Genomic DNA, 23,010 nt, shown 5'->3' with positions numbered 1-23,010 from the left:
ATGCATAAACCGAATGTTACACAAGCATCAGTGTGGCCCGACAGAGCCTTTTGGTCACGCCTCGCGACCCGAACCCGATATAACCTTCTCCACTGTTACCGGAGAAATCACGAAAAAAGAAAACAAAAGAGGACAGCTAATTTTATCCATACCGTCCATCCATTTTGACAGATCATTTTTATGGCATGAGGGAAAAAATAAGGCTGATCGATGATTATGTGGACCACACCATAGAAAGCAGCAGGGAAAGAAAGTGTACCGTTGAAAACATCTCAGCGGCCAAAGAAGTTTTGGATCAAGCCAATATTTATGTTTTCCTTTCATCAAGGTCCATGTGAGCTTATGAACAGGTTGTACAGGAAATAAATTTTATGGTGGGCCCTAAGAAGTTTTCAACAGTAGGATTTGAATCCCCACTGCTTCGTGTGGTGTGGTCCACTTGAGCCATCATCCGTTCTCCTTTTTGGGTTTATGGTCTAAATTTATCTATTAAAATATATGGACGGCGTGGATAAAACATATACATCAAGGTGGCTCCACAGAGGCCCTGACAGGACCGTCCGTCTATAGCTAGGTCCTGGCGGCTGGTATCCAATACGCGTCCGCGACTTAACAGATCGAAAGAAAAAAAAAAGAAAAAAAAGAAAAAAGAAAAAAGAAAGGGCCTGAAGCCCTACCTGGAGGAGAGAGGGAGAGGCCCGGAGAGAGTGGGAGAGACTGCTGAGAGAGAGGGAGAGAGACAGGAGAGAGGGGGAGAGACTGCTGTGAGAGAGGGAGAGAGACTGCTGAGAGAGAGGGAGAGAGACAGGAGAGAGGGAGATGCTTCCTGCCAGCTGCGTTTCTCCCAACAATTTGGGATTCGAAATTTCCATCCGTTGCCCTGTTTCGAAGTTATAGGTAACTTGAAAAACAGCCTCTCGATCTACAAACCCTAACATAACAGAAGAATCTAGGAAAGATCTCTGCCATGGTCGATCTTCTCCAACAGGTATCAATCTTGCCCGTCCGTTCCCTCTCCCTCTCTCTCTCTCTCTCTCTCTCTCTCTCTCTCTCTCTCTCTTCTCAAATTCCATTTCCGCTTCAAAAATCTCTTGTTTTCTCCTTTTGTTGGGAAAATTTGGTGATCTTTTCGTTTTTAAAATATTTTTTTTAATTTTAATTCTCTATATCAAAATTGTAGAACGGTCGAGTCGATCCATCCGAATTGGACGGTGGGATTTTGTCGAATGCGGAGGAGAGTAGAATGACGAAAAGGCAGAGAGAAGAAGGAGAGGAAGATAGAGAGTCGAACGAGCGGCAGAAGCTGATTCGTCGGTCGTCTTCTCCTACTGAGAATTCTCTTCTTCCGCTTGCTTCTTATGATGATGATGATGATGATGATGAAGAAGAGGATAGAAGAAGGAGAGGAGAGAATGGGGACCATAAGAAATATGAGGAGCATGAGGAAGAGGATGATGAGGAAGATGGATTGGTTGGACAGGGATCACATAATGGGAGGCGGCAGCGGCAGGTGGAAGTTCGAAGGGATTGTCCGTATTTGGATACTGTCAATCGTCAGGTATTTTCCCATTTCCTTTACTTCTCTTTTCTTTTTTTCTTTTAACTAATTTTAGTTACTTTAGTCTAGTTTTAGTTTATTCTGTTCTTATGTTATTTTGCTTGAAGACAATATTGCCTGTTTATTTTTATTTTTATTTTTTGTGTGACTTCTGAGAAGTGATGAAATTAGTTGTATAAAATTGGATAATATGTTTTTTTAAAAGATAAAATTGGATAGTATGTATCGTATTCGGAGTTTCAAACAACAGAAAACCCAATAAAATCTGAGTGATGGGTTCTCATAGCGGTACATAGGTGGAGATGTTTTGTGAGTAACTATGATGTGTGGGCCGCAATTATAGCGTCCTCCTCACTCAATTAGTAGGGAAAGTGTTTGGATCAAGATTACCAGCATAATCTTCAACTTCAACCTCTATGTATGCCTTTTTGGTCTTCTGTGTGAGGAAGTTGAGAGCAATTACAATAATCATGACCATGGGCCACCCACCACAGGTGCCTGTAGTTCTTGCCAAGGCTATCAAGGCTGTTGATTCCCTTGTTAGGTCTTGTAATCATATCCATAAGTGGCATCATATATCCACCCGTGTTTGAAACTCTATGTTGCCCAGGCTACTGATTTCCTGTCCAAATATTCTTCAGTATTTCCTCTGGGCACTTATGGTCAGAATTAGCTCCTATTTTCTTCTAGGGAAGATAACTTACCATTCATCTTACTCACCTACTTATCAAGTTATTAATTGTTCTGTCAATTGTTCTACGGCTCTCATAACATCAATGGTTCTCACTGGTCACTTGAGGATGGTAAGAAGTCCCACTTCTAGTGGGCATTAACTAGTTGGTACCAAGTGGGGTGGGAAGTGGCAGAAAAACTCAGATTTATATTACCTGGTTAATGGGTTATTTGGGGGCTGACTATGGACTGATTTGGGACAAGGTTTTAGGTATGGTTTAATAGGGTACATATGGAGTGGTTTCCGAATTGATCTGCTGGACAGGTTGTGGGCTGATTTGGGGCTGGGATATAGGATCGAGTTGTTGACATGTTGATGGACATCAAGGTGTTCCGTAATGGTAACGGTGGCCGTAATGGCCACCACCGTTACCGTTATGATACGGGCCGTAACGGCCGTTACAGCCCCCATATCGGCCATTACGGCCATTTTTTATTTTTTGAAAAATGTTCTTCCTGGACCGTTACGGGCCGTTACGTCACGTTTTTCTGTAACGGCCGTTACGGCCGTTTCGACCCTGTAACACGTAACGGTTATGACCATTACCGTTACGTAACCGATTTGGAATACCATGATGGACATCTTGGAGCTAGAATAGTTGCTGTTTGGGAGAGGTTAAGAAGTGGTTATTTTATGGACAGATTCTGGGTAATTGGGCTAAACAAATGGGCTGCAAATAGAAGGGCTGCAGTATTAGGGGCCCTAGAAAGGATGGGGTGTAGATAATTAAGGTACAACAGGTTATGTTGGGGAATTAGGAATAGGTTTTGGGGGCTAGGATGAATGGAAACTTGATGTAGGACGGCCTAATCCAACCTTAAATGAGCATGTTATTTGAAAGGGGCAGATTTATGCAATCTTGCAAAATAAAAATAAAAATATCAGCCTTATACATCATAAACACAAGAAAGAAATAAGGTTAATATAGCATTGATTATGGCCATCCATCACAAACACAAAGTGTTGAATCTTACAATCTGAATTTAGTTGGATCCAGCGAAAGATAGAACTTTCGTCTTACAATAAGTCCGTCTAACGATCTAAGTGGATTTTCTAATCCAGAAAATAGGAATTTTATGGATTGGGAAATCTGAAAATTTCAGAAAAAAGAATCGGTGGTTCTTCAAATTTAGGCTTTGGGTGATGGGTTTTGAAGAATGTCAAATTAGGTTAATATGGGGATGAAAATCTTTTAAGATCTAATGATTTAGATAAAAAAAGAAACAAGATCGGCTTCTAGATCTAAAGATTTTAGGAGAAAATGAAGAGAATGAGGTTAAAGAAAAGATTACCTTAAGAAAAGAAAGAAGGAGAAAGAAGTAGATGATGAGAAATCACTTTCATGGGCCTCACGCCCTCATCTAATCATTGGAAGTCGAAGACGAAATCATCAGAAGCAAAAAGCTCTCTTTTTCTTTCATAAACATAACATAACATGCTTTAGGTTTAGGGCAACTCTTATAAATTCACAATTATATGAAATTACCAAAATACCCCTACTCAAAAAAGTTTCAAAAAAGAAGAAATTCGCACAAAAATTGTGCGCAAATTGTCTCAAAATTTCAATAAATCAAATGTTCTTAAACTAAATTCAAATTAAAGATGCTCGATGGGCTCCAATGATAGCGCCGTGAAGGTGGCGTAATGAAGGTGGGCCGCGATTCAATGGTCCAAATGTCTCCTTTAAGCAACTAATACATGTCACGAACACGTGTAAGGTGTTCAATCTTTAGAGACTCGACCCGTACCCGTCATCTAACCACATTGACATGGGTAACGCACGCCTCCTGCTTTGATATACTTTGAATGGCCCGATGTCCGCATCAACTCCCCTCGGCTGAGAAGATTTTGACTCCAGCGAGATAAAACTCTTGTGCTTTTCTAACAAATCTGGATCTAGTCTCTACAACTCTGCTTTTGTCAACCATGTACAGTTGGATGATGGTTTGTTCTTCCACTTCACCAAGTACTTCTGAAATCCACCGTCTCGAGTGGAAACAATTTGCTCATCCACTATTCCTTCAATTTCTTCTCTTTTCTCAGGTATAGTAGGCATAGTTGGTGTGGGTTGGGAAGAAAATTTAGAAATTGGCCAATGGTTTGGAACAAAATTAGGGTCTATGGGATGGCTTGAACAAGACATTAGATCCTCCACATTGAATGTTGAACTAATCCCCATGCGAGGTGGAAGATCTATCACATACACATTGGACCCAATCTTTTTCAGAATCTTAAATGGTCTAACACTGCATGCTTGTAACCTCTTAATGGTACCTTGTGGGAACCATTCTGGCCTCATCCTAATCATTACATAATCACCCTCATTAAATTCTTGAATTCTACGATGTAAGTCAGCTGAAATTTTGTATTGTTCATTACTAGCATTTATCCGCCTCCTAATCTCTGCATACAACTTATGAATGTGACGGGAAAATGCATTGGCTGACTCAGAGGTCCTCTGGTTAACTGACATAGGTAACAAATTTATGGGTGGTCTAGGTTTGTAACCACTAACAATCTCGAATTGACTCATACCCGTAGACCTATTAACTAAACTGTTATATGCAAACTCGGCGACTGACAGGGCTAAGTCCCAAGTTTTAATGTGTTCACCCACCAAACATCGTAGTAGATTTCCGAGACTTCGATTCACAACCTCAGTTTGGCCATCAGTTTGAGGATGGTAGGCAGACGAGAACTGCAGTCTTGTACCCATCACATGCCATAATGTCTTCCAAAAATAACTAGTAAACCGGACATCCCTGTTAGACATTATGGTCTTAGGCAAACTATGTAATCGAACTACCCCCTCAATGAAAATCTTGGCTATGTTGGACGCATCTGAGGTTTTAGAACAAGGGAGAAAGTGGGCCATTTTTGAGAAACGGTCCACGACCACAAAAATGGAATCGTGCTTTTTAATTGTCTTGGGAAGTCTAAGCACGAAATCCATACTAATGTCTTGCCATTGTGCATGTGGCACTGGCAATGACGTGTACAATCCAGTATTCTGCTTCTTCTGTTTTGCCAGTTGACATGTTTGACATTGCCCTAAAATTTTCGGCTATGTCTCGCTTGAGACTTGGCCAATAATATCGATCCTTCACTAGGGCGATGGTCTTATTTCGACTAAAATGGCTAGCAATACCTCCAGCATGAAGCTCCCAAACAAGGAAATTCCAGAGGGAAGTGCGGGGAATACAAAGTCAGTCTCTTTTGAAAAGAAACTATCTTTCAGCACGAACTCACCCGAACTATGCTGGGCACCTAAGAGTGACATGTATGTTCCCCCGAAATCTGGATACATGAGATACTCGTCTTTTAATTGCTCAAACTCGACAACTTCTACACTCAAGGAGTTCAACAACGTCACTCTCCTACTAAGGGCATCGGTTGGTTTGTTCTCTATCCCGGCTTTATTATGTTTTAGGACAAATGAATATTTCTGAAGAAACGCTGCCCACTTGGCATGCCTTGGGTTAAGCTTCTTTTGAGAATACAAATACCTCAAATGCCTCGTGCTTAGAAAACAAGACATTCTTGCGGTAGAAGATAATGACGCCAATGAGGTAGCAATTGCACTACCGCATATTGTTTTGCCTTGTTCAGTTTTTCACTGAAATAGGCAACTGGATGACCCTCTTGGCTTAGTACTCCTCCTATACCTACGCTTGAAGCATCACATGCTACTTCAAAGACTTTATCGAATGAACCGACGATAAAATGTAGTTAAGCCATGAAAGCTTCTCACATTATGTATGTTCCGCGGTTCAGGCCAGTCAGCCTTGACTTTTTCTGGATCTGCTCGCATCCCTACAGACGACACTATGAACCCTAAGAAGACAACCCTATCAGATAAGATCGAACATTTCTTAAAGTTCACACATAGCCTCTCCACCCTCAGGAAACTACAGACCTGCCTCAAGTGGTCGAGATGTAGCTCTTTAGTGGTACTATATATGAGTATGTCATCAAAATAAATCACTAAGAACTTCCCCATAAAGGGTCTCAAAACTTGGGTCATCACACGCATAAAAGTACTGGATGCATTAGTCAAGCTAAAGGGCATGACCAACCACTCGTACAACCCATCCTTCGTCTTGAAGGCTTCCTTCCACTCATCTCCTGGGCGTGTGCGTATTTGGTGATACCTGCTCTTGAGGTTTATCTGGGAAAAAATGGTGGATTTGGTCATTATGTCTAACATATCATCAAGTCTCGGTATCGGAAAGCGATACTTGATCGTGATCTTATTAATGGCCCTACTATCCACACACATCTTCCACGTACCATCTTTCTTAAGCGTTAATAACGCTCGTACGACACGCGGACTCATGCTCTCACGGATGAAACCCTTTTGCAGGAGCTCATTTACCTGTCTATGCAACTCTGCATGCTCTGCAGGGTTCATCCTGTAATGAGAAAGGTTCGGTAAAGTAGACCCCGGGACAAGATCAATGGTGTGCTGGATGTCCCGCACAAGTGGAAGCTCATCTGGTAAATCCTCAGGGAATACATCACTGTACTCCTCAAGAACTGAAGTCACCTCAGGGGGTAACTCTACATGAACCTCGGGTGTAACTTCCCTAGCTATTAGGGCGTACATCGTCGAATCATCCTATGTCTCTTTCTCAAACTCTTTTGCATTTATGATATGTAGAGACTTCGGAATAGATTTCCTCACATCCTTGACTCACTCGTTCCCTAGCCTTGTCCGTGTGACTCTTGGGTGGCAACGAATTAATCTTGATTTTCTTGCCCTCACGCATGAATGTACACACATTCGAGTGACAAAAAATCTTAACATTTCTATCGTATAACCACGACCTCCCTAGAATGATGTGACCTACATCCATAGTAAAACATCACACCACAACATGTCTGTATATGAACCGATTTGGATGTGGACTAAACACTACTGGGACATAGGCATAAAAGACGTGTCAACCCAAGAAACCTTATAGGGTTAAGGGTGAGGGATGGGCTTCAAACCCAAACGAGTGACTATGCTAGCTGAGACCACGTTGGTGCAACTACCACTATCTATGATGACTTTGCAATTTTTGTCACCGCTCTTGATAAACGTGTAGAAAATTATGCTTCTGCACCAATCATCACTCTCTTTGGCCTGCGCCAAAGCACATCTAACTACAGCTAGTGGTGTAGTATCTGGTTCTTCTTCTTCATAATCACTAGCACCTATCTCTGGGTGATATTCCTCATCTTCATAATCACCCATGTCATCCGCATTTTCATTTGACTCGTCTATGACCAAGGTTTTCCTGTGAGTCTTTGCCGTGCATTGGTATGCGAAATGACCTGTACCTTGCACTCATAACATCTCAAGTGATTACCACTGCCAGGATTGACACCAAGGACACCTTTACCCTTATCATCCTTAGGCTTGGGCGGTGCACTAGCTTGCGGCCTAGGTGAGTCTTTGCCGTGCATTGGTATGCGAAATGACTTGTACCTCGCACTCATAACATCTCAAGTGACTACCACTGCCAGGATTGATACCAAGGACACCTTTGCCCTTATCATCCTTAGGCTTAGGCAGTGCACTAGCCTGCGCCTTAGGCTTACTTCCAATGTTAGGTTTGGTTCCTTGAAAACCGGATCTAACAGTAGAGTCTCGAGACTCAAAGCGCCTCGTGATAGGAGACTTTAGTTAAAGCTCCAACTCCTGTACAACTTGGTAAGCCTGATCCAAGTCATGCATTGCATGGGTCATAAGCTCACGCTGTAGATCCATGCGAAGACCCACCCTGAAACGCGCCAACGTCACTAAGAGATCCTCCTGAATATCACACCGCATCATATACTCAAATTTTGTGATGTAATCTGTAGCCGATATAGATCCTTGGCGTAATGCTTGCCATTGATCTTGGAGCTTTTGATGGTAAGAGAGGAAGATATTTTTCCTTAATAACTCCATCTCTACCCAATGCGCGACTGGGACACCTCCTGATCTCGATCCTACGCTCTCTATTTGTCCAAAATAATTTAGCTTGACCCACAAGTTTCATCTTTGCAAACCGCACTTGTCGGTTCTCAGACATCTCATACCATTCGAAATAATGGTCCATGTCCGCTAACCAATCAAGGAATGCTTTTGGGTCAAGATGCCCATCAAAACTAGGAGCATCTACTTTAACACTCTTTAAGACCCTCTCATCGGCATCATAACGGTCTTGATACTCGACAACGGGCTGCGGATATTGTGCCCCTCCATGTCCTACCCCTCGGCCACGTGCTCCACGACCTCTACCACTATTTCCTACCCATTCCTCAATTACTCCCCCTACGTGAGACTGTTCATCCCCTCCAATGTTGGAGATTTTTCTTAGGAATGCTTCTATCTTATCCATACGGGAATTCGTGTTCCTAGATTGTGCCTCAATGGCGGCCAAACGTTGGTTGATCGTGTTCATCATCTCAGTCAACTGTTCCATATTGAAAATTGGGTGTAGACCAAATCCTCTACCAGTCCGAGTGGGCATACACAATAAGACTCAACTTAGGTTTCCTAAAACACGACTCTAAGAGATTGTTTTGACACGAGACTATGGACACCGATGATCCTAACCTTTAGAATGGGGCAAATGTGGAAAAATTCAGATCGAGATTTTTTTTTATTTTTATTTTATTTTTTAATGATGCAAATCTGAAAATTTCAAGTCTAGACGTTATATATATATATATATATATCTAGACTCTTGATAACTCGATCTAAGACGACCCAATGCAAGAACCTAAGCTTTGATACCAATAATTGATGTAGGATGACCTAATCCAACCTTAAACGAGCATGGTATTTGAAAGGGGCAGATTTATGCAATCTTAAAAAACAAATAAAATATTAGCCTTATACATCATAAACACAAGAAAGAAATAACTTTAATATAGCATTGATTATGGCTATCCATCACAAACACGAAGTATTGAATCTTAAAATCTGAATTTAGTTCGATCCGGCGAAAGTTAAAGATAGAACTTTCGTCTTGCAATATGTCCGTCTAACGATCCAAGTGGATTTTCTAATTCAGAAAATAAGAATTTTTTGGATTGGGAAATTTGGAAAATTCAGAAAAAAGAATTGGTAGTTCTTTAAATTTAGGCTTTGGGTGATGGGTTTTGAAGAATGTCAAATTAGGTTAATATGGGGATGAAAATCTTTTAAGATCTAATGATTTAGATAAAAAAAGAAACAAGATCGACTTCTAGTTTTAAAGATTTTAGTAGAAAAGGAAGAGAATGGGGTTAAAGAAAAGAGTGCCTTTAGAAAAGAAAGAAAGAGAAAGAAGTAGAGGATGAGAAGTCACTTCCCTGGGCCCCACGCCCTCTTCCAATCACTGGAAGTCGAAGACGAAATCGTTAGAAGTAAAAAACTCTCATTTTCTTTCATAAACATAACATAACGTGCTTTAGGTTTAGAGCAACCCTTATAAATTTGTAATTACATGAAATTACTAAAATACCCCTATTAAAAAAAGTAAAAAAAAAAGAAGAAATTCATACAAAAATTGTGCGTAAACTGTCTCAAAACTTAAACAAATCAAATGTTCATAAACTAAAGTCAAAGTAAAGATGCCCGATGGGCCCCGATGATAATGCCGTGAAGGTGGCGTAATGAAGGTGGCCTGTGACGATCCAACGGTCCGATCACACCATTCTCGTGATCCAATGGTCCAAATGTCTCCCTTAAGCAACTTACACATGTTACGAACACATGTGTAAGGTCTTCAACTTCTAGAGATCCGACCCGTACCCGTTATTTAACCACATTGACACGGGTAACGCATACCTCCTGTGTTGATATACTTTGAATGGCCTAGTGTCCGCATCAAAACTATATGTAAAAAAGGATTAGGGTTCAAATTAAGCTTCATGGAATATAAATTCTACCAGAATCTCAACCACCATGTGAAGTGCAAAAATTCCGAAAATGTTTTCAATGAAAAGTTTCTGCAGGGGCTGCAGTAAAATCTGCAAGGGCAATCAGAAAACCCAATAAAGTCTGAGCACAGAAATGATAATTTTATGCCCTTTTTTTTTTTTAAAGAGAGAGAACTAAAAATTTATTAGAAAACGCTGAAGTGTAAAAGAATTTATGCCTAGTTATATACCTGAAATCAGCACTACATGCAAGATCAAACATAAACTTCAGATAAAATCCTGTGTCTCTGTTGAAATCAGCCTGTAAAGAGACTTCCTGAGCAGAATTTTAGAAGAATTAACATCAAAATGTTTTTTTTTTTTTGTATATTTGGCCATAAAGCCACAAGTCTCCTGTTACAAATCAATTTGCTTCCTAAAATCACAATAGACTATGGATTCCTGAAAAAATAAATAAGTATTGACTAACATCTTAAGGAAAGAGTCCAAAAACTACCAAATTGCCAAAATAGATCCTATGAAAGGAAATACCCCAACTATGCATAAAGACAATGCATGGGACTTTTCTATGGCATGAATGCATGATTGTATGACCCAAGAGCCATATGGTTGGTGTACAATGTCCTTTCTGCTAAAATACCATATGCATGGGTATGGATGGCTGCGTGACAATTTTGGATGATTTTGACCCTACAATTAGTTTTTAAGAGAGTTCTCAACCTTAAGATGTAGGATGGATTTTCAATATAGGTCATCAACTGAGGTCATTTTTGTCATTGCAAGAAGGCCTCCTGCACCTATTTCTCTCCATGATTTTCTTGTGCCTATTTTCTCTCTCCCAATCTCTCTTTTCCTCTCTCCATGTGCAATGCAAATGCCACGGTCCCAGTATATATAATATGCATGTATGTGTGGGTCCAAGCGTGTGCTTGCAAGTATATGATACCAACAAGGATGTCTGATACCATAGGGAAGTATTGTCTTTCTCCTTCATTTTTTTTTTTTTTTGCATACACATGTATGATAGCAACAAGTATCTCTAATACCAAAGAGGTAAGTATGGACGATGTGGATGAATGGATGGGAAAGTGTGGTATAGATGGCATATATGTGGATGGTTGAGATGACAGAAGTGCACGGATGGTTTGGTTGATATAGATCGGATAGGAGATGAGAGTAGGGCTGTACACAAACCGAGTTAGCTCGGTTAGCTCGCTTGACTGGACTCGAAAAAGCTCGATTCGACTCGGTTCGAAACTGAGTTCGAGCCGAGTCGAGCTGATTTTTTGAGCTCGAAAATGAGTTCGAGCCGAGTTGGAGCTCGCCCAGCTCGACTCGACTCGGATTGAACCCAACTCGAATCGAACTCGGATCGAACCAGTTCGGTGACTCAGTTACTTTGATATTGATGTTTCTCATCAAGTGTTTGATGAAATGACTCAACGAAGTGTGACCGGTGGCAAGGAAGGTATGTATATGAAACAAATACCCTTTTTTTTCTTGATTTTTATGTTGCTTAGAAGGTGTTTGATGAAATACCTGTAAAACCACTATTGTTGTTTTACATATAGTGAGATTTTGAAGGTGCAGTCCATGTGTTTGTGAAAATGCTGCACAGGCGAACTCGGCTCGATCTTGGCTCGAACTCAGCTCGAATTGGCCCGAGCTGCTGACCGAACCGAGTCGAGCTGGCCAGTCAGGCTCGAGGGCCGAGCCGAGCCGAGTTCGAGCTGGGGTCAGCAAGTGGTCGAGCCGAGTCGAGCTGTGCCCAACTCGACTTGGTTCAACTTGTGTACACCTCTAGATGAGAGTAGAATTATAGAAGGGTGGATGAGAGGGAGAGTAGATGGAAGAGAGGGTGGACTTGCAGGAACACCCAATAGAGTATTTGAAAAGACTTTAACTAGTAGGTGGTCACCTATAAGGCTCTCTACTATAGGGACCGACAACTGGTTAGGGATGCTTAAAAGCCTTTGGATTTTAAGCAGATGATAGCATGGAGTATGGACTTACAGGAATGCCTAGTAGAGTCTTTGAAAGGACTATACCAACACTTAGTCACCTATCAAGCTCTCTACCATAGGGTGACTTGCAACTGGTAGGGGCTATATTGACACCTAGGAAAGCCTTTGGATTTTAAGGAGATGATACCACCCACAATGCCACGGCTAGAGTGGACTTGCAAGCATAGGTGGTCTTCCCTTAAGAGGAGTAGCAGCCTAAGATTTACTCTCTTAAAAGAGGAACAAGATTTGCTCTCCTGATACCTTGAAAAAAAAACAAATGCTTACTAAAGACAACTCAAATTCACTCTTCTTTGTTTGGTAACGACCATTTGAGATCTACCATAATGTTGTTTAAAGGATGTAGCTTATCATCATCTGTGCCTTCCCTCTCTTCTTCACCATGGTTTCTTACAGGAATCTCACACAGTAGTGATAAGATGGTTTAATTAATCCTTTGCTGACAAGTTCTTTTGCTTGGTTCTTTAATTCAACTTAATCCTCTTTGCTCTGCTTGATCGGCTGGACTGGAATGCTGTGGACATGGGGATGTGCTTTTGGTGAGTCTCGTTCCTATTTTTCAAGTGGATCTATGCAGCATCTTTTAAGAACTGTAATTTCGGCTATTGATGTTAAACGGGGTAGAGATTTGATAACCAGCCCTTTTAGATGGCTAACAATCTCATGCTTGTGCCCATCTTCTTCCTATTGTAGTGATTGTTTCATGATGTTGATGATAGAAGGGTTTCCTTGTAGCTTTTTTGACCACATTTTCAGTAAGTGGGACATTCTTGGAACTATTTCTTTGGACCCATTATTGTAAAGACAACTAGATTATCTAAGATAGTATAATGGCCCATTGTGTCCATTGTTATCATTCCTAGTCTTGCCTGATATCCTCCATCATCAAATCAAGTTGGTGACAATCACCTTTTGTCCAACTTTGAAGGGACTTCTAAGGGCCTGTTTGGGAACCTGACAACGATAACATAAGAAGAAGAAGAAGAAGAAGAAGAAGAAAGGAGAAGAAAGTGGAAAACACATGGAAATGGAAATATCATTACCATGGAAAACTGTGAAAATGAAAACATGTAATACCTTTTTGTATTGTAACAATGCTTTCCATGGAAAATAGTTACTTTTCCAAATTACGCTTTTTGGATCACCTTTTCCATTGAAAAGATAACGATGGGTTTGCTCAGCTTGTAAATGTGGGCACAACAATGAGGCTACCATCTTCCAAAATATGCTAATATTCCACCTTAGCATCTCGATAGTGGGACCCGGTCAGGTTGATGGTTTGGATCAACCCATAATTAACCATTTACTGTTCCAAAATAGTAACCACTCTGCAGAACACAAAAACATGCAGACACAAAGCCATCCTTCTTAAGTGGGCCATAATGACTACGGGCATCATCCATACTCAATTCAAGAGCAGATTGTGAACCACAAACAACAGCGTTTTGGGCATCATGTATGGTAACTGCTACCCCATTGGATCACCTGCAGAAATCATAACTTTGATTTCATATGTACAGTCTACTTAGAGGTGTACATGAGTTGAGCTTGACACAGCTCGACTCGGCCCGACCACTAGCCGACCCTAGCTCGAACTCAGCACGGCTCGGTCCTTGAGCTTGACTGGCCAGCTCGGCTCGGTTTGGTCAACAACTCGGGCCAGTTCGAGCCGAGTTCGAGCCAAGATCGAGCCGAGTTTGCCTATACAACATTTTCACAAACACATGGACTGCACCTTCAAATTCTCACTGTATGTAAAATAGCAGCAGCGGTTTTACAGATATTTCATCAAACACCTTGTAGGCAACATCAAAATAAAGAAAAAAAGGTATTTGTTTCATATACATACCTTCCTTGCCACTAGTCGACACTTCATTGAGTCATTTCATCAAACACTTGGTGAGCAACATCAATATCAAAGTAACCGAGTCACCAAACTGGTTCGATCCGAGTTTGATTCGAGTTGGGGTTCGATCCGAGTCAAGTCGAGCTCGGACAAGTTCGGACTTGGTTAGAAATTTTTTCGAGCTAAAAAAATCAGCTCGACTCGGCTTGAACTCAGTTTCAAACTGAGTCGAATCGAGGTTTTTCGAGCATGGTGTGCCGTAAAGGTCGTTACGGGGCCATAAAGGCCGTTATGTAAAGGTAACGGTGGCAACTGTTACACGTTACGGGGTCGTAACGGCCGTAACAGCCGTTATGGAAAGAAATGATCCGTAATTGCCGTTAACGGCACGTTACATCCCCTATAAAAGCCATAATAGCCCCGTAATGGTCTATTACGGGACATATAGGTTTTTCATACTTTTTAATCAACATTACGAGGCAGATATAGGTTTTTCGGGGTTTTTTTCAATAAATAGAAAATTAAAAAAAATAGAGACCTTAACGGCCATTACGGGGCCGTAACAACCGTTATGCCCTGTATCGTAAAGGTAATGGTGGTGGCCGTTACGGCCACCGTTACCGTTACGGAACACCTTGTTTTCGAGTCAAGTTGAGTGAGCTAACTGAGCTAACTTGGTTTGTTTACAGCCCTAAGTCTACTACCTAACTATACAATCAAACATGGGCATCATCTATCACAACTGAACCCATGACAAAATATGATGGGTTGGACAGCACAACTGAACTATAAACCCGTCACCTGCATGAAAAGAAACACAATTTATGCTGAAAACACCATTAGAGCCATGCATAATTTTTCAGCTTATGAAATCCATGTGCAATCTTAAGTTGAAAATGAGAAGTTGGTGGTGACTTATCTAACCTGTTGCTCAGTCTTAAGTTGCTCTACTTTGTACAGGAATAACATTTTATTAAAGATAAGCCACAACATAGGCACAAGGCGATATAGAATAAATGATAAAAACATTCGTGTTGAGGTTGTAAAAGCTTTAGAGCTGTATCAACTTCATCTTCAGAATTTTGTACAACTGTTCTCACTTCCACAACCCATCAAGGTTTTATAAAGCTTTGGAGTTGGAGTGGTATCAATGTCAGCTTTGAAATATTGTTTGACAGGTTTAACTTCCACAACTCATTGCACAGGTTCACTCCTGGGCGGCAGACAAAAGTTGTTGAATTGGTTAATAGCTTCAATCTCTGAACAATAACAGCGGAATCATGCTTTTCTAAACCAATAACCTGGGTATAACAATTCTCCCTGGTTGTGGATATACCAGGCATGCTACCAATAAATACCACACAGTATTTTGTCTCTGCCATCAGTATATAAATTTCTTACCAGTAACATAATAATTGAGATTGAAAAAAGCCATCACCATTCATCAATAAGTCAAGAGAAACCACAACGTTGTTATAAAACAAACATGCTTAAAGCATAACCTTGTAACGTATGAAACTCAAAAGTGAAAAAAAAATATGAAATATATGTCAAATAACCCAAGTCCAAAACAACAACCACCATTGGTAGGAACAGAAAAGAAAAGAAAAAGAAGAAGAGAAGGGTGGTTGAGTAACCAATGTTTTGAAAATGGTGGTGAACTATCCTTGCTATGTAGATTATGTAATGGATAAGCATAACAAGCAGGTGTATCAGAATTCAAAAGTAACAAGTGTATCAGGTTGTTGTGCTAACTTTTTACACATGCATTGTTTTGGAAAAAATATACGTGTCAATTGTCAGTAGACTCAGTACAAAAGCAGTTTGTGCACAGACATTACTTGTTGCTTCTTAGTATATCTCTGTTTAGATATTCTTCTGGTTCCTTGTATCACTGATTTTGCAGTTTTATTAGTTTTCAATCTTGTAGTAGGTATCATTTTGCTTTCTTGAATATATTTACTCTTTCAAATTTTGTGAAGTCAAACTACTCAGTGTGGTTTTTTATTCTAGTATGAGTGGACATTATTTTGTAATCCATCATGTTGTTTCTTGCAGGTATTGGACTTTGATTTTGAGAAGTTCTGTTCTGTCTCTCTATCTAATTTGAATGTATATGCATGCTTGGTCTGTGGGAAGTACTTCCAAGGTAGAGGCCGGAATTCTCATGCATATACTCATAGTCTTGAAGCAGGCCACCATGTGTACATCAATCTTCGAACAGAAAAAGTTTATTGCCTTCCTGATGGATATGAGATCAATGATCCATCATTAGATGACATTCGACATGTTCTCTACCCAAGGTGATTTTCATTTGCCTGATGCTTTCCCCTTGTATATCTATTGTGATTTATATATGTGCTAGCATGACTCATTCCCATTATGCCACAATACATATATATTTTACTATATGTTAGGAGAGTTGCAGGTAGCTGTCAATGGACTGGACCTGGCGTAGCAAATTCTAAATTTTGAACGAGCCTGGTCTGAACAGTTCAAAATACAGGCCCAAGACAACCCTAGGCCGCGTCCATTTACAGCTTTTGTTGCTAGGGGCAAATATTTGCATGTTGTTAGTTTTTCTGGATGAATAACCATGCATTAGGAAAGACCATGACATTTTAAAAAATAAAATAAAAAGAAAGGGCATTTAGGTAATTAAGGAGAAGCTGTTTACTAATCAATTCAGCTCCTCTTCATGGAAATAGGTCTGGACTTCTATGATAATTCCACTGTTTTGAAAATGGTACGTATCTGCAAACATGTGACAATCATGTAACGCTATCCACACCACCCAATAATCCTAATATTCTAATTGTTGGCTATCAAATGATGCAGAATAGTGAATGGTCCAAATTCCAAGCACAAAATCAAATTGTAACTATCATGTTCTCAGTGTAATTTTTAGGTTGTGCCCTATCCACTGTTAGATCAGTGATTTGGATGGTCTGATTTCCGTACAACTATTCCATGTGCATGGTTGAGGAGTTACCACTGTTAAAATGGTGACGAACTATCATAAGTGTGCACCGCACTGAAAGAAACCTACCCTGTACAGCTGCTTCCCCTCCCCCTTTCCCATGATCTGCAAACCGTTCTCCTTCTACATGCGTTGTATGTGCCACTTTTACTACTTATTGCCAATGGGCATCCAAAAGTATAATGACAGCAGCAATGTTGTTAAATCGCATATGCGATTGCATGCGATCAGCATATGCTGTTCGCATATGCAATCGCACAATCGCATATGCCATGGCATTTTAAAAAAAAAAAATCTAAAAATTCTATAAAAAAAAGGGAAAAACTCGTCTAATTAGTACACATGATTGGATTGGGTTATTGTACTTATTTCATTATAGTTTGAGTGTTTCATTTAGTGATATATTTAATTACTTATATTATATTATATAAATTTTAACAAAACAATCAACAAGCTACATTAAAAGATAACTCATTATTATAAACTTCGAACAAAGAAATTTTAATGATAAATGGATAACTTGAAACAACTTACAAGTTATAACTTACAACTTAATTTACAAAAAGTAAGCACAACTTATAAAATACAAAAAGATAAACATAATTGAAATAATTGTAGAGAGATTAGCGTAAGAAAGAAAGAGGTGTAAGAGAGAAAGAGTAAGAGATTTAGAGCATTGGGGTAAAGAATAGTGAAATTGGAGGGGATATAAGTGCCTATTTATAGGCAAAAGTTCTCCAATTTGAAAAAATAAAAAATAAAAATAAAAATCTTCCGCTCTTGGCTATTGGGAAATATATGATTGCATATGCAGCATGCGATCGCATACTCGCATATGTGATTGCATATTGATCACGTACAAAAGTATGCTATGGCATACTTGCCAGGATCGATGGCATATGCGATTTGATCAACAGTATGCGCATATGCGATCGCATTTGACAACAATGGACATCAGTGGGTGTTATAACCTTCGAATGTAAATTTGAATATTCTCTGAACATGATCCGTTAGGTGTATTTATTTGGATAAACGTGTTGCTGTAAATATTCAATTTCTGTGTAATATTTTTCCTTCTCGATAGAGTTCTTATTTCACATGAAAAGCTTTGAATATTTATTATTACTTTAATCACCTTACTGAATGCATCTGGTCCCGTGTTCAGGTTTAATAGGGAACAGGTGGCGCAGCTTGATATAAATAAGCAATGGTCGAGGGCTCTTGATGGTTCTGATTATCTCCCCGGAATGGTAACTAGTTTCATCACCATTACTACGATTTGTTGCTTGTAGCATCAATTCATTCAGTTTACATATTTATCCATTATTCTGGATATATGATCGAACTTCAGATTTCCGTCCTGTAATATGGAACATGAGTGCTCAACCTTGATGGTGTTTGCAGGTTGGTCTCAATAATATTAAGGAGACGGACTTTGTAAATGTTACAATTCAATCTCTAATGCGAGTTACACCTCTAAGGAACTTCTTTCTTATTCCCGAAAACTATCAGAACTGCAAGTCTCCTCTAGTTCATCGGTTTGGAGAGCTCACACGGAAAATTTGGCATGCACGAAACTTCAAGGGACAGGTTTGCTGTTGCAACAATAACTGGATTCAATTTTATAGCTTTTTGAGCATGAAAGAGTATTTATTTATTTTAACTCTCTCATTCTGCTTGTCCACAGGTGAGCCCTCATGAGTTTCTGCAGGCAGTTATGAAGGCCAGTAAAAAACGGTTCCGAATAGGTGCGCAGTCGGATCCAGTTGAGTTCATGTCCTGGCTGCTTAATACGCTGCATGCGGATCTTAAGAGTTCAGCGAAAAGCAATAGGAACATCATTCATCAGTGCTTTCAGGTTTGCAATTTCATCAAGTGTTTTTTTCTGCTCTCTGTTCATGGTCTTCTTATTCTCTCTGATTCATGTTTCTAAGCTAGTGCGCTTGATAGGGGGAATTGGAGGTTGTGAAAGAGATCCACAACAGAGCTGTCACTGAGAAGAAAGACAATGAGCAGAATAAGGCATCTGTTGCTGAAGGTGGAACGGAACGTAGCCATGTTGTCACGGAAACAAGCAGGATGCCGTTCTTGATGCTCGGGCTTGATTTGCCACCACCTCCACTTTTCAAAGATCAAATGGAGAAGAATATAATTCCACAGGTCTGTAATGCATCCATCATCATCATCATCATCTAAGCCTTATCCCAACTAATTGGGTTCGGCTACATGAATCCTGTTTGCCTTCCTGTCTATCAGTGACAACATCAAGGCCTGTAATGCATTGAAGAAATTAATTTATTTTATATGGAACTACTGACTAGCATTTCTTGTGAAAAGAAAAAGAAAAATAGAAATTTGCAACTTCGGATGTCTGCCTATAGTTCTGTATATCTTAACAAATTTATCTCTGAAAGTGAGAAGTTTCTCCAATATCATGTAACCCATAAGACTATTATTGTCTGAGTTTGGCTCCATTGATTGAATGATGGCAACCCATCCAGCATGGATGTGGCATTCATGCATCCCAAACCAGACTGTCCAAATCACGGGCCCCATTATTAGAGGGAGGAGTCAACTGCAAATCACACTGATTTAGCATTTTTAATCATCTGATGTCCCTTTGGAATTTGACTGCTTGTCACAGTCATTTTAACCACACATGTGATGGCTACCAATGGGATATGTAGGATCATCCAGTCTGTGTGATTTTATGGCTAAACTCTTATCTAAAATGTGCCCCATGATTTTGACTGCCTCGATTTCTTTACATGCGTGCCACATGGGAGATGAGTTTCCAGTATTTGATGGTAAATGATGGCATGTAGACAGTAATTGTTATATGTTGATCTCTCTTGAATTCCCAACCTACACAATTTTTCTTGCATTGTGTCTTAGTTTTGAATGGTGAATCCATAGTGCAGTCTGGAAATGTTTTATGTTGTATCTTGTAAGAGACCTCATGACAACATTCTTCTTTTTTCTATTACTTTGACATCTGATGACCCCATTTGTCTCTGCAGTTTTAGCACATTAAAAATCTTGCATTTTTTAATTTTTGATATACAATGGAAGTTTTATTGAAAACTTAATATCTAAGGACAAGATCTATCCACGCACAAAGTTTGGCGATCATCTGAAGTGTTTTGGCTGGTGTTATTTGGTGCTTGTGTCTACATTTAAGAAAAAAAAAAAAAAGAAGAAGAAGAAGAAGAAGAAGGATTTAGAGTGTAATATTTTTCCTTGAATTTGGGATCATATTGAAATCTACACCTTGGATTCCTGATTTGTAAATTGTGTTAGCCTTAGAACTTAATGATCTAACTGGAGTCGGAAGATATTAGCATTTGATTCATGTACTTGGATGTTCTCTCATTAATATTTTGTTATATGGGGAGTGCTCTAGTGGTACTGATACCACCGTAAGCTACAATGGTACCAGACAGACGTGGTGCCCATGTGGTGTGTTCATGACATCCATCCTGTTCATCAGATGCATGACTTCAAGTTACCTCTGGTGCCTAAAAATCAGCCCAATCTGAAGCTCAGGTCGGTCACACCACAGGAAACAAGTTGAGAGTGGATGCCTACGTTGCTTTGAATCGAGGTCCACTGTGTAGCATATCTTTGTTTTGTTTTTTTTTTTTTTTTTTGAATGATCTGTGTAGCATATCTTCAATGCACAGTCAATAAGAACTTGGCAACTGTGGTGGCTAACGATGTGCATGAAAGTTGATTGTGGTGTACAAATCCGAGGACATGAATATTCTATTCCATGATTTAGATCTTGACAGCTTTGCACTTCTTTGTATTGATGTACCATGATATACCGCTTTTTGAAATTACTTTGCCTTGTGTTTTTTCAGGTCCCACTTTTTAACATACTAAAGAAATTTGACGGTGAATCCATCACAGAAGTTGTTCGGCCTTGTATAGCTAGGATGAGATACCGAGTCACCAGACTACCGCAGTATATAATTCTCCACATGCGCAGGTTTACAAAGAACAATTTCTTCGTGGAAAAGAATCCCACTCTAGGTGAGTTTTCATTTTAGAGATAATTTAGGTAAGCATTTCAAAGTAAGCCCTAAATCGACTTCTGATTTACTCCATTGCTGCAGTTGGCTTTGTTTTAAACTGACTGAGCATTTGCAGTGGGGAAAAAAGAAAAGAAAAAGAGAACAAGTGAATTAGGGTTTCCTTTTCCACTTCTCCATACAGAATAGTATTTTCTTTATTTCAAGTAGTAGAATTGAAATGAGCAAAATATTAGTTTGGTGTATTCTCTGTTTTTACAGAGGTACTTCCAATGCATCCTTAATCATCTTTTATGATGTTTTTGTTTTGCTTCTCTTTTTTGCTACCTCAGTTTTCTTTTCCTTTTGTGTGTGTGTGTGCTCACATGCGCCTCTGTGTTGGCTCTTACTGGGGTTATTGTTTGGCAGTTAACTTTCCTGTTAAGAACCTTGAATTGAAGGACTATATTCCGTTGCCCACTCCAAAGGAGAATGAAAGGCTGCGGACAAAGTACGATCTGATTGCAAATATTGTCCATGATGGCAAGCCTGGTGAAGGATTCTACAGAGTATTTGTGCAGCGGAAATCAGAGGAATTATGGTATGCATATTGACTATTTTTGAAACTTGAACCTTTGTTAGTGTCTATGTTTGGAACTTATCAGCTATGGTAGGCTAGCTTCAAATTGCAAGTGGGATGTGGTCAGTAGCCTATGAGCGGCAATGGGCCAGGTGGCCTGGCCCTGTAGGGCTGGGGCCCCAAAACTTGGCCAAAAGGACCAGGCCCAGGCTTGAAATTATTCAAAAGAATGTACAGTTTTAGAGCTACTTGTGATAAGTTTCCTTTCAATGCACATGCAGTTTAAAGGCATCCTTGGATTTGGGGTCATGTCTCAATGATCAAAACGATTTATATGGTGGGACTCACCATGGATGGAGCCATTAGGGGTGTCAACAGACTGGGCCCAAGCCAGCCCAACAGGGGATACCCACTGAAAATTCTTAGATTGGACTGTTTCAAACCATCTTATCATTCCACTCCCGTCCATATAGAGCTGGCCAAGGTCTTTTTGGCCTGGGCCAGGGCTTAGGGAACTAAGGACGGGCTAGGGCCAACCCTGGTCGATCTGGCCCCACCTTGGCCCATTGCCATCCCTATTGTCTCACTTGTGGTTCGGGCTGAAACATGAGGAGAACAGAAGCCTGCTACATGCAGGTTCTGTCTCCTGTGCCGCCCTGTCTACCAAGCCAATGTCATTCTCTCCAAACGTCTACACCCATGATTTATGGTAACATCCAAACACACCCTAGTAAGATATGGGATCTGATGAGTAAAACCCCCATCACTCTCTAACTGACATTTGATTGCCAGGTATGAAATGCAGGACCTGCATGTCGCCGAAACTCTTCCTCAGATGGTTGCTTTATCCGAGGCTTACATGCAGATATATGAGCAGCAACAGTGATGGCATGAAGTAGCTTCCTTCTTTGTCTTGGATCGATGTAGTAGGCTTCCCAGGAATATAGTGTGGCCATAAGAGTTCTTACATCTATTGAGATGCATGCTGAGGAGCATTGAAGCTTTTCTTCGGGCAACAAAGATGGTATCAGTGCAAACATCCATTACAACAGAGGCCAAGCCAGATGCAGTATACCTTTTGTGTTATTTTGTACGCGGGGCTGCCCTTTGAAGGCGATGGATGTTGGCTATTAGCTGTCGGGACTTGATTGTCTACAAAACCAAGCAATTGAAAATATCAAGTGATTGTTGGTGAGTTCTTTGATCTTGCTCCCTCAGTTGATTTTTGATGGTACCCCTCGTCCTGGTGGCCCACCCAGGAATATTTTCCATTTCCCAGAATATCTGTAACTTTTTTTTAAATGTCTTTCAATTTCCTTTAAATACACGGTTCTTTGGCGATATGAAACTAATTGCACGGGTAAAATGGTCCAATCA

General features: G+C 40.1%; 1 protein-coding gene across 2 annotated transcripts; it reads left to right on the top strand.

The window, feature by feature from the left end:
* The first annotated feature begins 738 nt into the window (after window positions 1-738).
* Window positions 739-22,961, top strand: LOC131228591 (uncharacterized). 2 transcript variants are annotated; one of them, XM_058224354.1, is made up of 10 exons: window positions 739-988; window positions 1,181-1,558; window positions 16,119-16,363; window positions 18,206-18,290; window positions 18,445-18,630; window positions 18,728-18,898; window positions 18,991-19,200; window positions 20,904-21,075; window positions 21,483-21,654; window positions 22,426-22,961. In XM_058224354.1, exons 1-10 carry the CDS (start codon window positions 968-970, stop codon window positions 22,517-22,519), a joined length of 1,734 nt encoding a protein of 577 aa, XP_058080337.1. In that variant the 5' UTR covers window positions 739-967; the 3' UTR covers window positions 22,520-22,961. The 2 variants fall into 2 exon arrangements, with proteins under 2 accessions (XP_058080337.1, XP_058080338.1); XM_058224355.1 differs by lacking the exons at window positions 739-988; window positions 16,119-16,363 and having other exon boundaries at window positions 1,365-1,558.
* Window positions 22,962-23,010: the final 49 nt, after the last annotated feature.

Source organism: Magnolia sinica, chromosome 16 (genome assembly GCF_029962835.1).
Source record: "Magnolia sinica isolate HGM2019 chromosome 16, MsV1, whole genome shotgun sequence".
Classification (NCBI taxonomy): domain Eukaryota; kingdom Viridiplantae; phylum Streptophyta; class Magnoliopsida; order Magnoliales; family Magnoliaceae; genus Magnolia; species Magnolia sinica.
Note: the sequence above shows the minus strand (reverse complement) of the source record. Positions and strands in the feature narration are given on the sequence as shown.